General features: G+C 35.5%; 3 protein-coding genes across 3 annotated transcripts in view; 2 read left to right on the forward strand and 1 right to left on the reverse strand.

The window, feature by feature from the left end:
- Nucleotides 1-15,519, forward strand: part of LOC140045148 (rac GTPase-activating protein 1-like) — a 30,094-nt gene that overhangs the window by 9,920 nt on the left and 4,655 nt on the right. Inside the window, exons 7-11 of the mRNA XM_072089915.1 lie at nucleotides 8,010-8,157; nucleotides 8,692-8,888; nucleotides 13,670-13,715; nucleotides 14,645-14,787; nucleotides 15,055-15,183. Coding sequence (XP_071946016.1) covers nucleotides 8,010-8,157; nucleotides 8,692-8,888; nucleotides 13,670-13,715; nucleotides 14,645-14,787; nucleotides 15,055-15,183 — 663 coding nt within the window. The remainder of the gene's footprint in view (nucleotides 1-8,009; nucleotides 8,158-8,691; nucleotides 8,889-13,669; nucleotides 13,716-14,644; nucleotides 14,788-15,054; nucleotides 15,184-15,519) is intronic.
- Nucleotides 40-2,500, forward strand: LOC140045149 (uncharacterized). The gene is made up of 4 exons (XM_072089916.1): nucleotides 40-370; nucleotides 881-997; nucleotides 1,304-1,836; nucleotides 1,962-2,500. Exons 1-4 carry the CDS (start codon nucleotides 192-194, stop codon nucleotides 2,354-2,356), a joined length of 1,224 nt encoding a protein of 407 aa, XP_071946017.1. The 5' UTR covers nucleotides 40-191; the 3' UTR covers nucleotides 2,357-2,500.
- Nucleotides 2,685-5,322, reverse strand: LOC140045151 (uncharacterized). The gene is made up of 4 exons (XM_072089917.1): nucleotides 5,289-5,322; nucleotides 4,205-4,357; nucleotides 3,650-3,815; nucleotides 2,685-3,433 (listed from the first exon to the last, which is right to left on the reverse strand). Exons 1-4 carry the CDS (start codon nucleotides 5,305-5,307, stop codon nucleotides 3,058-3,060), a joined length of 714 nt encoding a protein of 237 aa, XP_071946018.1. The 5' UTR covers nucleotides 5,308-5,322; the 3' UTR covers nucleotides 2,685-3,057.

Genomic DNA, 15,519 nt, shown 5'->3' on the forward strand with positions numbered 1-15,519 from the left:
TCATATGATGCAGTCTTATTTGAACTTAACCTGTTAAGCTGCTTTCACATCGCGCCCGGATTCGGTCCGGCGCCGTGAGAAAATATCGCGAGCGTTGAGCGCGCTTTCACATCGAGCACGAATTCGGTTGTTCGTGTCACGTACGTTTATTTTGAATTCAACCAAGTGGAACCAACATTGCAATTTTTGCAATGGAAATCTTTGACAGCGATAGCGATGATCTTGCAATGCTTAGCCTCTGGCTAAACAAAAAACGCGAACGACAATGGGTCAACATTGTCAATAAAAAAAGAAAGACGCATGGTCAGTTCGAAACTTTAGTCAGAGAAGATCTTGAAGTGGATCCCGACAAATTTTTTAATTTCTTTAGGTAAGTCTCTAGGCTAACTCATCTACTGTTTAGTGTGTGTGTCGATGTCATGAACTTAATTGTTAATTATAGCCTAGTCCGACGGTCAATTGCAACAATATTATGTCATGAGTTTTTTCCGTTATCTTTTTAACTGAATGTGAATAGTTTTTATAATGATAATGATTTGAGCTTAATCTTAACTAGGCCTAGGCCTACCGTTTATATATTGTCGCGTTAAGTTCTTTGTTAGTTAGGCCTTACATTTTTCAAACTTAGTGTTTATGATATAGGCCTAGGCCTATGTTAGGCCTATACATTGTGTGTCAATGGAAGGAAATAAATGAATGAACAGGGTAGACGATTAGGCCTACAATGTCATAAGCTTATTAGTTTTTGTAACCTGTAACACCTATTATTGTAGGCCATATAAAATCTACTAAAATATTGATTTCTGTTGATATTACAACTTGTCTGACTGACTTACTGCATTCATCATTTTTATGTTTTTATGTTTGTATTCTCTTCCAGAATGACTCAAGTTCAATTTGAGATATTATTTGATTTAATTAAGGATGACATCTCAAAAACAGATACAAATTTCAGAAAGAGCATCACACCCAGAGAGCGCCTAGCAATATGTCTAAGGTACGTAAGATTTGATTCTGCTAGTAGTGCAATTTGTATTGACCTAATATACTGCCCCAAGTGTGTACTAGCCTATAGTAAAACATGATACGATATAGAAAGCCACGTGGGTAACACCTCGCATCTTTATTAAGTGATGCGCACGATACTTAAACCTTTGTAATAAAAAAAAACCCAATGTCAATGTTTAGTGCTTATGAAGAGCCGCGCTAAGTAGGACATTTATGATAATTGTACACATAGAAAAAAGGCGTTTTTATGCAGACCTACATTGAGTTTATATATTTTTTGTATATCTTTCTCTAGATTCCTTGCCTCAGGAGACAGTTATACCTCTCTGCATTACAATTTCCGTGTAGGAATTAGCACAATAAGCGCGATAGTCTTGGAGGTGGCAGATGCTATCTGGAAAAAACTCCAACCAGTATATATGGCCCCGCCTACTAAAGATGAATGGGCCGACATATCAGCCGATTTTGAAAGACGGTGGAATTTCCCAAACTGCGTCGGAGCCATTGACGGGAAGCACGTAACAATCAAAGCCCCTGGCAATTCTGGTTCCCTATTTTATAACTACAAGGGAACCTACTCCATTGTGTTAATGGCCTTAGTAGATGCAAATTACAATTTCATCTGTGTAGACGTTGGCAACTATGGTTCTAGCAGTGATGGAGGAATTTTCTCTAGAATGCAATTAAAAATTGCTTTAGAAGAAAATACTTTAGGCATACCACCACCTAAAGTTTTACCAGATATGCCAGAGTTGGGTCCAGTGCCCCATGTGATTGTAGGGGATGAAGCATTCCCCCTCAAAACAAACGTCATGAGACCATACCCAGGTAATAAGACAGACTGATTTTTATTTTATTATTTATTGCTGTGGCAGGTCTAAAAAAATATAGCAATACTTTGTTGACACCAACACATCATAAAGAATTATTAAATAGAATTATTTATATTTCAGGTAAAAAACTTGACAGAGAAAAAAGGATATACAACTACCGCCACAGCCGTGCTAGGCGAATCTCTGAAAATGTCTTTGGCATCCTGGCCAACAAGTTTCGCATTTTTCATCGTAAGCTGGAGCTGAAGCCGGCCAACGTGGACAAAGTTGTACTGTGTGCAACAGTCCTGCATAATTTTATACGTAAAACGGGGCCAACACCAATGGGGTCAGATGATCCAGATATATCATCAATAGAATCAGTAGAAGGCCTACTCAGTTTGGAGCACAGTGGGTTCCACAGTAGCAAAGACGCTATTGACGTCCGAGAAAAACTGTGTAAATGGTTCAGTTCTGATGTTGGTATTGTCTCGTGGCAGGACCGTTTATGTTTTGGTCATGCGGCAGCAAACTGAATAAAATATGCCAACCTAAACGAAAGTACACAGTATACCAAACTGCAAGATGTGTGCTACTACTGTATTTAATAATCAAAATCAAATTATACTAGTACATATGTTAAAGCCCCCTTCCCTACGTTTTTTAGATCTAATTTAAGATCACAAACTATATTTAATGTAAAAATAATACTATATGGTCCTATTGCGATAACTTTTTTCGTCTTTAAACGGTTAAAAATGTGAAAAATAAGTTGATTCTAATAATTATAGCGACCCGCTATAAATCCCAAAATGCATTGCGCGCGGATTGATATTTTTTTTTTTCACCTGTAATTTGCCCACTTTTCGATCGATCGTGAGGCCAAAACAAATGGAAGACTCCTAACTTTTCAGCGAAAATACCGGGTAGTGCATTGTTTCTCACTTTTTATCATAATTTACCATAAAACGTACATTTAAGACAAGGAATGACATGGTTTAATGTTTTTAAAGTGATATATATGTATTATTTTCCAAAAAAACGTCCAAAATTGCAGGGAAGGGGTCTTTAAGATCTGTCTACACTATCAAACTAGTGTAAATGAAGAAAGTGTGATGTGCCCAAATATGGTAGTGATATGACGTCAACATGTCCATATATGGGCATATCACATTTTCTTTGTCACGTAAAGTTTGATAGTGTAGACAGAGCTTCAGAAATGCTATTATTTTAATTTCTATTCTTCACATTGTGCAAGTTCAGTCTCAATCTCAAAAATCGCATCGCTAATTACCTTTTTAATTTGGATTTGTTTCACTTTTGGGAAGGTTTCAACAGTTTTGAATGCAGATTCAAAAAAATATGCTAATGCATTTTTCTCTCCTGCCTTTTTCCCTGAAAAATAATCAATTAATACAGCATTCACATCTTCATTTTTGGCTAATTTTCTTTTTGCGGGAGTATGTTTTGGTTTTGAGGTACTGGGAATATCACCCTCATTAATAATTTCCGATGATGTTCCTTCTTGATCGTCTTGAATAACCTCACGACCATCCAATATAGCAGTGAGAAGATTTTCGCACTCACCCGGCAAATTGAAATTACTGGTGCTTCTGTAAAACATTAAAAGCAAATGATCAAGATTATTTTCAAATTCATGTCTCTGTGCATCCTCCATCTGTTCTCACTATATAATAAGTCAGATAGTTTTGGTGTAAAATTGATGTGAACACTTATATTAATTTATTTTAAATGTAGTCGACAACTAATATTTGGTCATAGTGGAGGGGAGTTTATTCAAGGATGTAAAGTAGAATGAGTTATAATACCTTCTTGTACTGACAAATCCATTTAAAAATTGCATTTGGTCAGCCCACTTATACTTTCTAAGCTTTCCAGCCAGTCCCTGCCCACTGCGACTCATTTGTCCAACTTTTCTTAAGTATGCAACATAGGCATCCTTGATATTTGTAAACTTCTTAGATAATATTTGACCTGAAAAAAGGGGATGTTTATAAAATAAAAATGTTGCAAGCAATACTGTTGGGATAATTTGATACAGTATATAACTATTGATAAATGACATGGCAATCAGTTTCTGTTATATTTATAGATACAGCTTTAATAAAGTTGTTTTATTGAACACAATGTAAACAAATTTTGCCATATTTTTTTTTTGTCCATGCTACTACAGCATTTTTAAAACAATTTATCCAATCCAAGTACATCATCATCAATCATTGACCAACAAAATATATATAATATTACTGTATGTGTAAAGAGTTACATCTATACAGTCAAACAATTTTGATAAGTCAAGCTTAATTTACTGTTTTATACATAATTTAATACATAACACATTAAGGTCAAACTGAGAGGCTTACCAGATTCAACTCCAACTTTAATAGCAATTTCATCCCACACATCATTTTTATGTCGAACATCTTTGTATCGCTTGTCTGACAGATCATATAGGACGCTATTCTTTTCCACTTCTATGATTAGTTGTTCAGTCTGTTCTTCTGTAAGAGCCATTTCTAAATAATAACGGTAGTTTAAAAAATATATTAATTGAATAGAAAGGTGTATAGTACTAGGTACCTAACTATATAACTTGCTACCAATACTTAATACTCAATTATTATTATTGCACTTGTCTTTTGTCAAACTCAGTTGGGATAAGCAGAAGGAAGACTGAAAATTAAACCCCCATCACTTATGAAAAATATATAGGCCAAGGTTGTTGTTTGGGAGGGATTAAACCAAAAAAGAAAGAATAAAAAAACATTTGTTTTAAAATCAAAGACACTAGGCCTAGGGTATAGCCTAGGCCTACTAGAAATAATTTAGATAAGCAGGATTATCATTTTATTTAACAAAGGTGGTCTATCCAGATGGCTGAAGCTGATCATTAGAGACCCTCACTAACCTAGCCTACTTACAATCGTCAATATAATAATTCCTAGGCTAGTCAATAAAAACAGTTGACATAAAAATAAATCAGGCCTCATAGGCCCTAAATAAAATATCGGCCATATCAGATCACAAAATAATATTAATAATTAATAAAAGACATCAATTATTAACAAGTAGCCAGGGGGGCCTATCTATAATCTAAATAAGGCCTCTAGCTAGGCTAGCCTAGGCTAGGCCTAGCCTAATAATAGTTATAATAATTCTATTCGCAGTAACTAGCCTAGGCTAGGCCTAACTTAGCCTAGGCCCCTAGCTAGGCCTAGCCTAGTTTCCTTGTTAAATTTATAAAAAAACATTAGGCATATTAGGCTAGGCCTAGTTAGGCCTACCTCTAGCTAGGCTATAGCCTACCTTTTTTAGATACAGAGCAGAGACGAGAGTACAAAGTCAAGCGGGATGTAGGCCTAGAAGCGACCCAATGGTATAACTAAATTAATAACTAACTAACCTAGGCCTAATGCTAGGATGAAAACAGCGCGCCTACCGACCTACCGTCTGATGATGGTTGCATGGAGATCAGATCGCGCACTAACTACTAGCCTATAGCGTACTGCTAGCTGCTGTAGCTAGCAGGCCTAGGCTAGACCTACACTAGCCTAGTTAGTAACTAACTAGTATTAATAACAGAAATATACTTATCTTAATAATCTAAAGTATGATTCCAGCTAATTGCAGGATACGGCTATGCTTTAAAAAAAACAATTGTTCGAGCAAATAACACTAAAAAAGGAAAGGGGCTCCACCAAAATTCACGTCGCACATTGATTTTATGATCGTGGCGCGGAAAAGAGCAGACAACCTCTCCTCCTCCTCGCAAGAAAGGTCATTCATGCTCGCTTTTGATTGGTCGAAAGAAAAAAATCGTACGATTTCAGAAAAGAAATGGCTTCGTGATCCATCGCTACGAATTCGGAGCCCGAATCAGGTACGGATTCAAATCGTACGAATTTGATGTGAACGACCTTATGCTTTACCACTGAACCCATTTTCCACGATAATTTTCTCAGGCCACCGGACCGAATCCGGGCGCGATGTGAAAGCAGCTTTAATCTGGACATTGACAGGATTCAAACACAGGACCATTAGACCCTGTGTAATCATGGTGCTGGTTTGAGGTACCGTTTTGACGCCCACTGAAGGCAAAATGCATTCACCAATTTGATTGGTAGGCAATCATCTTAACCACAACAACACTACAATTATTTAAATATAATCCTGTTAAAGTTCAAATAATCGCACAGTTCTTATTTAAAGCTTTGTCTACACTAGTTAGAGTTAGTGATATGCCCAAATGTGGTAGTGATATGACATCATCATGTCCATATATGGGCACATCACATTTTTTGTCATATCAAGTTTGATAGTGTAGACAGAGGTTAAGCTAAATTATGGAGTTAGATTTTATAGCTAGGCCCAATGGATTTACACTGTCCATACAATTTTAAAGCTCAGGTACAGGCATGAATTTTAAATATAATATTTGGTTAATTGTACATAAATCAAATATTTGTAACAGAAATCAAGACGAAAAATCATGAATTTCCCTTAATATGGTCAAATACAAAATTTGGCAAAACTGTTCCATAAAAACCAAGAAGACTTTTTCAGTAGTTAGGTAGTTAACCTAATGTAATAACATGTCTAGTGACTCCCTAGACGGTGAAAAAAGATGGTTGATATACGGTGGATAACTTTTGCTATAGCATGAAAATAAAAATCTTAAGTTGAATAAAAATATCAGAAATGTAATATTAAAGTTATATTACCTATATTTAGTCATCTGATAACATTTTTTACCGTGCACCGTTTATTTTTCATAGCTTTTTAAAATTCCTCTCTATTTACCAAATTTGTGTACAAAAGAATAGAGATTTTACTGTGTAATTTGAACTATCCCCTCACTGATAAGAAAGTGCTTATTTTCAACAAGCTCGTGTAACACAAATAAAATCCCAAAAATTATGAAACATAGGGAAAACTATAGATCGATAATTATTGGAATGTATGATCAAAAGAAATGTTTTTCCCGCACCTGACCTTTAAGGCTTTATGATTCTTTCTTATTAGGACTTTAATTGTATTTCTTGCTGAAATTGTCTGTAAAATGATATCAGTGTGAATGTGACATCATTCTTTTACATAACTTCCTTAAATATCTATTACTATCTTTCTTTCTGTCAAATTTGTTTTGTTTTAAATTAATTACGATTTGCTTCCTGTTGTAATAGTGTATTTATTATTCAAATTTTTAATTGAAGTTTCCCAATAATTAATTAAATTAAGTTAATAGTATAGAATACGTACTGTACAGTTTAAATATAATCAATTTAATAATAAATTTAATTATGTATTAAATTCTTTTTAACTATGGTGGCAAAAAAACTACCTAAGTGTCTAATACATTTTTGGATATTACATATTTGCCTTAGATGTAGCCCCATGAATTTTGGTAGTGCGTTAGATTTAATTTCTTTAAACATAAAAGTATATAAATTGAGAGTTTCATAATGTACTCATTTCTGTATAGTTACATCGTGAATTGCAAGTTTATTGACCTCTACCTTCCCGCACGTAAAGCTTACAGATTCTCGTAATCTTTACATTTGCATTATCTCGTTAGAATTCATACCGTATCCTGTGTCGCGTCATGCAATGCAATGATTATCTAACATATTTTTTCGTAATATCCTGAAATTAATTTTACCAATTGAGCTAAATAGTCCATTTCCAGTACTAATCAATTCTAACAATCAATTAAGACCTCTTCCCGTGACCTTACGTCACTTTCATTCTTTCTTCGTATACTGTCGGTTTATGTTATGGAACTTAATGTGCTTTAAAGGACTTTACTAAATTCTAGCTTTTTAAGCTGTGCAGGTGTTTAAAACTAAGTTTAAATACTATATAATATGAACGTATACATATTTGGTATGTATTTGTTATTTTTAAGCTATAAATATATATAGGTCTGTTTAAAGGTTTTTAGGGTGAGATAGGTGTCTGTAGATTTTAACAAGCCCAAACTAAAATGTTTGTTTTTTGTAAACAAATCGTTGTTTTCGCTTGAGCGAGTCAATGATTTTTCAAAGAAAACTTGTATAACTGATCCCATTTTAAGGTTAAATCGATGCATGTTTTTTTTTTCATTTGTTCAACTTCTTTAACAAGCTGTATTTTAATAAGACTAAACATAGTTTCTATTATTTTTCATAGGATGCGTCAATAATTGCCACAACAACAGTTACTATGCCGCCCTCTGGACCAATAACCGCTGCAACACGCATTGAAACGATACCATCACCGCAGAAAACAATACAGACACGATCAAAACCTGTAGTTGAAAATTTGAAGTTACATAGAGGTAATGAATGAAAATTTTTTAATTTGCCAGGTGGAGAAATACAGTATCTATCCCCTTCTTTGATAACATAGAGAAATACAACCCATACCAACCACACCTATTGTTTGTTCCCTTAATTGTCCCTTTAATAGAGGTTTTACTGTATCTTAAAACATTATCAAACTTTAATATGTGACAAAAAATGAGATGTGCCCATATATGGACATGATGGTGTCATATCACTACCATATTTGGACATATCAATTTTTGTCAATCTAGTGCAGACAGATCTTTAAAGAGAGGTTCATTCTTTGTTTTTGATTTTATTGCCGTTTTTGTTACTGTTTTTCATTTTTCCAGACCAGATTCACCATTTTTAAAATGTTTTTAAAAAATACGTTGATTATATTATAGTCTGGTATTCCCTTCATTTTGAATACAATATTTGTCCCATTGTCAGTTTATGATACAAATTTTAATTCCCCAAAGTAATGATATTTAAGATATTGTTAATTTTGACCTCATTAATATTCATAGGTTTTTTATACTTCCTAGGTCATGATGATAGTGATGACTCATTTTGGGGAGCCCCTGAAAACCAACATCTGAAAGCAGCGCTGTATAAATCTCCTGCACCGAAGTCGCCACCTGTGCACAGCCCACAAAGCGTTCCTTCACAGAGTCCGAAGAAGTCACAGCGCCCTCACACGTTTGTGACAAAGACGGTTATTAAGCCAGAATCATGCAACCCAGTGAGTAAAGATTTTTAAAGATGGTTTTCATTTTCAGAATATAATTTAAATTCTTTATTCAAACGATTGGTCGTGCATTTAGAGAGCAATAAAGGAACATAATCTTAAGCTCTGTCTACACTATCAAACTTTATGTGACAAAAAATGTGATGTGTTCATACAGTACAGATAAAAACTACTGCAACATTTGCCACGCGTAGGTAACGTAGTCTACGCGTGGCGGTTGCGTGGCGTAGCATTCGTAGTGCGTAGGCTACGCGTAGCATTCGTAGCCTACGTTGTGATCAACTGTGTGTGGGAATTCCCCAAACTCAACTGTGTACAAGGAAGTACATCGTCGACGGCTAAGCAGACTACGAAAAGTTCGAATAAATAGAAATGATACGATTGTTTCGCCAATACAATAATATCATCATCATTATTAAACATACTTTATAGCAATTAAAATTGCTCAAAGCCTAGGCTAGACGCGAAAAGTCTAATTAACTAGGCCTACTGCTGACTGCTGTACATTCACCATCGCCGGCCAGGCAGTAGTGTACAAAATGAATTGATGACGGGCCGTTATTATGACTACCTTCCATAGTATTAGTATTTAGTAGTAGGCCTAAAATTGCAAGTTAATTTTTTATAAGTAATTAATACAGTACTCAGTATGTTTCATTTAAACAAAAAATATCCAGGTTTGAAACTGTCGTAACTGTACATCAAACTCCATTAATATTAGCTATTGTAACAACCTGCAGCAGAGGATCGGTGTGGAGGGTCAAGTTACAGGTCGTTTAGAACATCGTCATCAGCAGAGAGGAGGAGGATCGGAGGACACATAACATGTGCTTGCCTGATCTTGTTGTTTTGTTTTTTTTTAGTCATGCGCGATAATAGTAGATAGTATTTAAATAAATGTTATTTTAGTTATAAATAAAAATAAATTATAATTAACATTTTAGGGTTAGGAAATATGCAAGACTTTATTTAATAAAAGTTGAACTTCACTAAATTGAAGGTTAAAATCAAAACATAAAAGTACAGTTCAGAGAGAGTATCCATCCGCGGATCATAAACATGTGGATATAAACACACTGGGCGAATGAATTACGAATGGAGTGATCCGTCTCTATTTCCGTTGGAACAAAAATAATATCTTATTTGTATTCTATTAATTTGACATTTACAGTAATTAAACAATTCATATTATCCCATAGTACTAAATAAGCGTAATATTTCATTTAAACGCATTTTTAAAACGAAACATCGTTCATTATATAGCCTAGTAAACAAACATAGTTCAGACAGTAGAGAGTTGTACTGCGCGATACAAACACGTGGGTAAACAGCAGCTTCACGGCGAAAACTGTCGTATCGAGGAAATATCCTTCTGTCACCTAGGCTATACCACATTATTTCACATTTTCACGCCATGTACATCGTATTTAACGCTTGTACACAGTATGGATTATCATACAGTACTACTACTAAGTAGGCCTATAAGTACTATAGGCGTACCACATATTTTAAAATTAAACTGTCGGTAGGTACGCCGGTAACCCTACCTTTTTAGCTAGCTAGCTAGGCCTAGCCGGAGGCCATTTCACACAAACAGACGACGACCGCCGTACGTTGGCCGATCGGTGATAGATGTAAACTTGTTCTTCTTTCATAAAAATAAATGTCCCATTTTAACACAACCAACACACAGTAATTAATACTAATATTAATACATTTATTATTACTTCACAGTAATTAACTCGCATTTTAAAATTGATGAAAACTAGTATTCAAATTCGTTAACAAATTCCGTGTGTGGTGCAGCAGCACAGTACACAATAATCTGAACATTGGAATTTCCCCTCCTAGCTCTCGCTTCGTAGGCTACGCGTAGACTACGCGTAGCATGTTAGCTTGCGTAGATTACGCCACGCGAAACCTCTGAAGTTGCCACGCGTACGAAACGTAGTCTACGCGTCCAAATGTTGCAGTATTTATTATCTGTACTGTATACGGTATAGCCAAGATGATGTCATATCACTACCCTGTTTGGGAACTTAATACTTGGCAAATTAGTTTGATAGTGTAGACAGAGCTTTAACTGAAGTTTACAAACACAGTAGAACACCTTATTAAATGAACATGTTCAAGGTGTCCCTGAACAGGGTTTGAAGAGAGTACAGGGCTGCAAATTAACTTTTTTACTTGGTAGCACTATCAAATTTGTATGATGGCTCATAATAATTTTTGGTAGCACCACCAATTTTTTTAGTAGCACCTTTTCATCGACAACAACCCCCTTCCCTCAAACCCCATCCGCACAGATCTGTTTTTAGTTTAGTTGGGGGTGGGGGGGGGGAGGTATAAAAATAAAATAAAATCCCCCTTCCCCCCCCCCCCCCAGCGCTTGGGGGGGGGGGGGGATTTTTAAGTAATTATAGGTTGTTTCAATCGATTTCTGAGCACATAAATTGGGTTATGCACATTTTAGGCACTGGTACTGATGCGCCACTTATATTCACGCAAGATTTATTCTTTTTACGGTACGGAAAGAAATTACTGCTTTGTATATACGCGTAACCTTTCGTAGCCTACGCGTAAATAGACCGTAGGTCATTGTTCTCTAAACGTATCCTGCAATTTACAAAGTATTGTTCGTTGCCTACGATGTATTGTTTATGATAATATCTACGCGTCGATACACCAATGCCATCGCCTTTAGGAGAGCATGAACAATGGAAACAAACATGTATTTGTTGGCTAATTAAAATCCTAGTAGAAGACGTTAATTTTTGTAGCCGCCCTACACATCGGTTGTCCTAATTTGGCAGGACATCCGCCGACGAGACGACATCGGGCCCGAGGCCCTCAACTCACGCAGAGAGAGTTTCGGCGGCCTACATGATTCAATCCGGCCATTCAATCCTACCTTGGTTTAGCGAATTATAAAAACAACAACACCTTGGCTAGGACGCAAACAAAATATATGCAAAATAAATATATATTCCATGTTAAGATTTAACATAGGCCTTTGTAAATTATTATTACGATAAAAGGCCCGACCAGAATTTGGAGGGAAAAAACGTGCGAATCGTGGGAACAGTTTATAGAGCTGTATTACGTTTCATGTGACGCAAAATTCAGGTACAAGTACTCTGTTTTGTAGCCACGTGGTAAAACAGAGTATCGCGTTTCATGACATGTGACCAGAAAACTAGGTCTGTATTAATTACGGTCTTCTGTCGGCAGTCTTTTTGAGCGACCGATTGAACGTTCTGATACTATATTTAGAATGAATTGTTTACGATCTTTTTGTTTGCATGTTTTTGGATCGACTGGACGTTCGCTATATTATTGTTATTAGTTGGCATAGTTCATTGTGTTGGATCGTGTCTCGTATACGTTTACATTGTAGGAAATTTATATTCACCGTTGTTGAGAGTAAACAAACACACACGAATGAAACATTACGAATAAAAAATATTATATTATATATTTCTTAGTAATGTACAAATTGGTCCTCCTCCGCCAGTCAAAATTCACACATTAAATAATAATTTTCACACCTTGTTACTTACTATAGAACATCGTAACCTACAAAGCCAACAACGTAGCCTGTTTTATCTACGAAGCTACTTCGTAGGAAAAGCTGCGGTATTTTCTCTGATATATAATTTTCGATAATCAGAATCTGGAATAAAGTATTAAATCTACTGATAAACAATACTGCTGTTTAATCTATATAATGAATAGATATTATTATATATATCATTAATTACATTATTTAGTAATCATGATATAACCATTATACTGCCTAAAAAATGCTGATGGCTGCGCGGCGACAATCCTTAGTATCTGCCGCGCCCGCCCTGGCTAACTTCTGTGTACGGCGGTACAATTGTTTTTTTATATTCCTTCTTTAAAACAAACGGAGGTGATTTTCCACGAGGTTTGTGTCGTCCGCGCGTCACACTGTGCTGTGTATTTGGTGTCCTTTTGTGTGATTGGGTAAGGCAGCATACAATAAATGGACGAACTTCCAATCACAACAAGTGTAAAATGTTTAGGGGCTTTGTACGCTTGAATGAACCTGACTCCTTTGCGGCGGCGGTGACTAGTGGAAACTCCTGAGCCTTCCGTAGAGTAGAGAGAGATTAAATTACAACACAGTTAAATAGGGAAAACACACCTGACTTCAATTTGAAACAACTCGCACAAGCAGACGATCTTGTCGCGCTATGCGCGACCTATTCTGTTGCTTTAGTCGCAAACAGAAAAATTAGGTCGCAAATGCGACCAAATACCCCTTAATTTGCAGCCCTGGAGTAGAGTCATATTGTCTGTTGTTAGCTTCAAGAGAAACTGAAATTATTCAAATTCACCCTGGATGTTTATTGTTCAGGAGGGTTTTTAAGAGGGGCATTTTTTCGAAGCATTTATTTGTTTGGAAAATGCAACCCAATTAATACCAAAAGTGATAAAAAAAAAATACAGTAAGAATTGTATCAAAATGCTTGGTAAATTGTGGATCTGAACTCTACTACAAAGCATTTTGTAATACAATATTGTGTGTATATGGATAAAGTTTATTCAAATAAATATTCTACAATATGGTTTATTTATATTTTTCATAATATTATCAGAAAGAAAAACAGTGCGTTTGCTATAAAATTAGAATTTCTAAAATTAATTTCTTTATATACAGACTTTATTCTGACCTTTGATTTTCAAGTAAATTGAACATCAATTTCCTCTTTGTAATTTTTGCTGACTAACTTATCTTTTTTTTACAGTGTGGCAAAAGGATAAAATTTGGAAAATATGCATTGAAGTGTAAAGGTAATGTACTTGAAATAGTACTAATTAATGTAGTAGTTAATTTTAGATTACTTGTCACATATTGCCAGTAGCTGGTTTAGTCGGTGTCCTACTAGATAGTCCACCAAAGTACATCATAAGATCACGATTAGATAAGAAAGTGTTGCTGAGTTAATTTTGTTGAAATAAAAGGTATTCGACCAGAATTAACATTTGGCCCTAAAGCTTGGTTCCCACGTAAGGGCGTAGCGCAACATAAGTGATTTGACTAATCACAAGCGATGGATTATACAAACAGTGGCTTGTCATTGGCCACCTTTGGGATCCAATAAATTGTCCTCTTAATAGGGATTGGTCATAGTGTTCAAAACATATATTGCTCTTTGTTTGTTGAACACTGGAAAGTTTCTCATTAATGTGTGTTTCTCTAATAGGGAAGTCACAAAGGAGTACTGTACTGTTGATGGGTTTAAACCCTATTATTTTTGTTATACTTAAAAAAAAGAACAAAGTATCCCCTTAAGCGTGGTTCCCACTAGCAACGCAATGCAAGGACGTAACGCAACGCAAGTGAATTGACCAAAAAGCGATGGCTTATTCGCTTGTGATTGCTAACTGTCTATAACTTCGCTTGTCATTGGTTAAAACACTTGCGTTGCGTTTTACGTCCTTGCGTTACATTCTAGTGGGAACCAAGCTTAAATAGGGGGTTGGTCATAGTGTTAACATATATTGTTCCTTACTTTTTTTTATGGGAAATGTACCTTGAATAGTTGTGTGTAATGGATTTCTATGTAAATAAAAATTGGTTGCATCACAATTAACTACATTCAGAGTATGAAACAAAACTAGAGTGCTTTATGCATGATTTTATAGTGTTATTGAATACATAAATTTATTTTCAAGGAATATTTAAAAACAACTAATTAACAAAATATGTTTGTTTTTAGATTGCCGAGCAGTCTGTCATCCAGATTGTAAAGATATGGTAGCATTGCCATGTGTTCCAGCAGCCAGTACTCCAGGCAAGAAACTGTCTAACGCTTTGAGTGATTACGTGCCAACGTCAAGTCCACTAGTGCCTGCCATTGTGGTGAGTAGATTTTTATACCCCTTTCACACCAAAAGCAAAACTCCAGAGACACTTTGGAGTTAACGTCCCAGTGTTTTGGTGTTATAATACAGTTATATGTACACTCAAGACTTTCCGTTTGTTTAAACTGTAGTGAAAAGCTCTGTCTAACCTATCAAACTAGTTTAACAAAAAAAGTGTGATGTGCCCAAATATGGTCGTGATATGCCCAAGTATGGTAGTGATATGCCCAAATATGGTAGTGATGTTATTTCATGTTACTCTTAGGTTCATTGCATCACAGAAGTTGAGCGTAGAGGCCTTATGGAAGAAGGTATCTACCGTGTACCTGGATCAGATAAAGCAATCCGAGAACTTAAAGAGAAGATTCTTAGAAGCAAAGGAAATCCACAACTGGTATGTCAACTGGAATATTTTTTTTTTATACCATGTAATATGTGCGCTTAGGTTGACAATAAAATCAAGGCATTAGACACATGGTTGACCTTGTTGATAAGACACAATGATTTTAATGCACTCCATAGTCTCCACTTCTAAAGACTATCAGCATGGTTAGAAAATATTAATTTACATGCACGATTGACCATGCCTATAGAAATTACATGCATGGTTTGCCGTGCCAATAGTGTCAACAAAATAGAAACTACTAATTTAGACCCAAAGTTAACCATGCTTTATAGAAAACTTTTGATTACATTCAGGTTGATTGCGTGGATAGCCTTATCCAATGGG

The sequence above is a fragment of the Antedon mediterranea genome, chromosome 3 (genome assembly GCF_964355755.1).
Source record: "Antedon mediterranea chromosome 3, ecAntMedi1.1, whole genome shotgun sequence".
NCBI lineage: Eukaryota > Metazoa > Echinodermata > Crinoidea > Comatulida > Antedonidae > Antedon > Antedon mediterranea.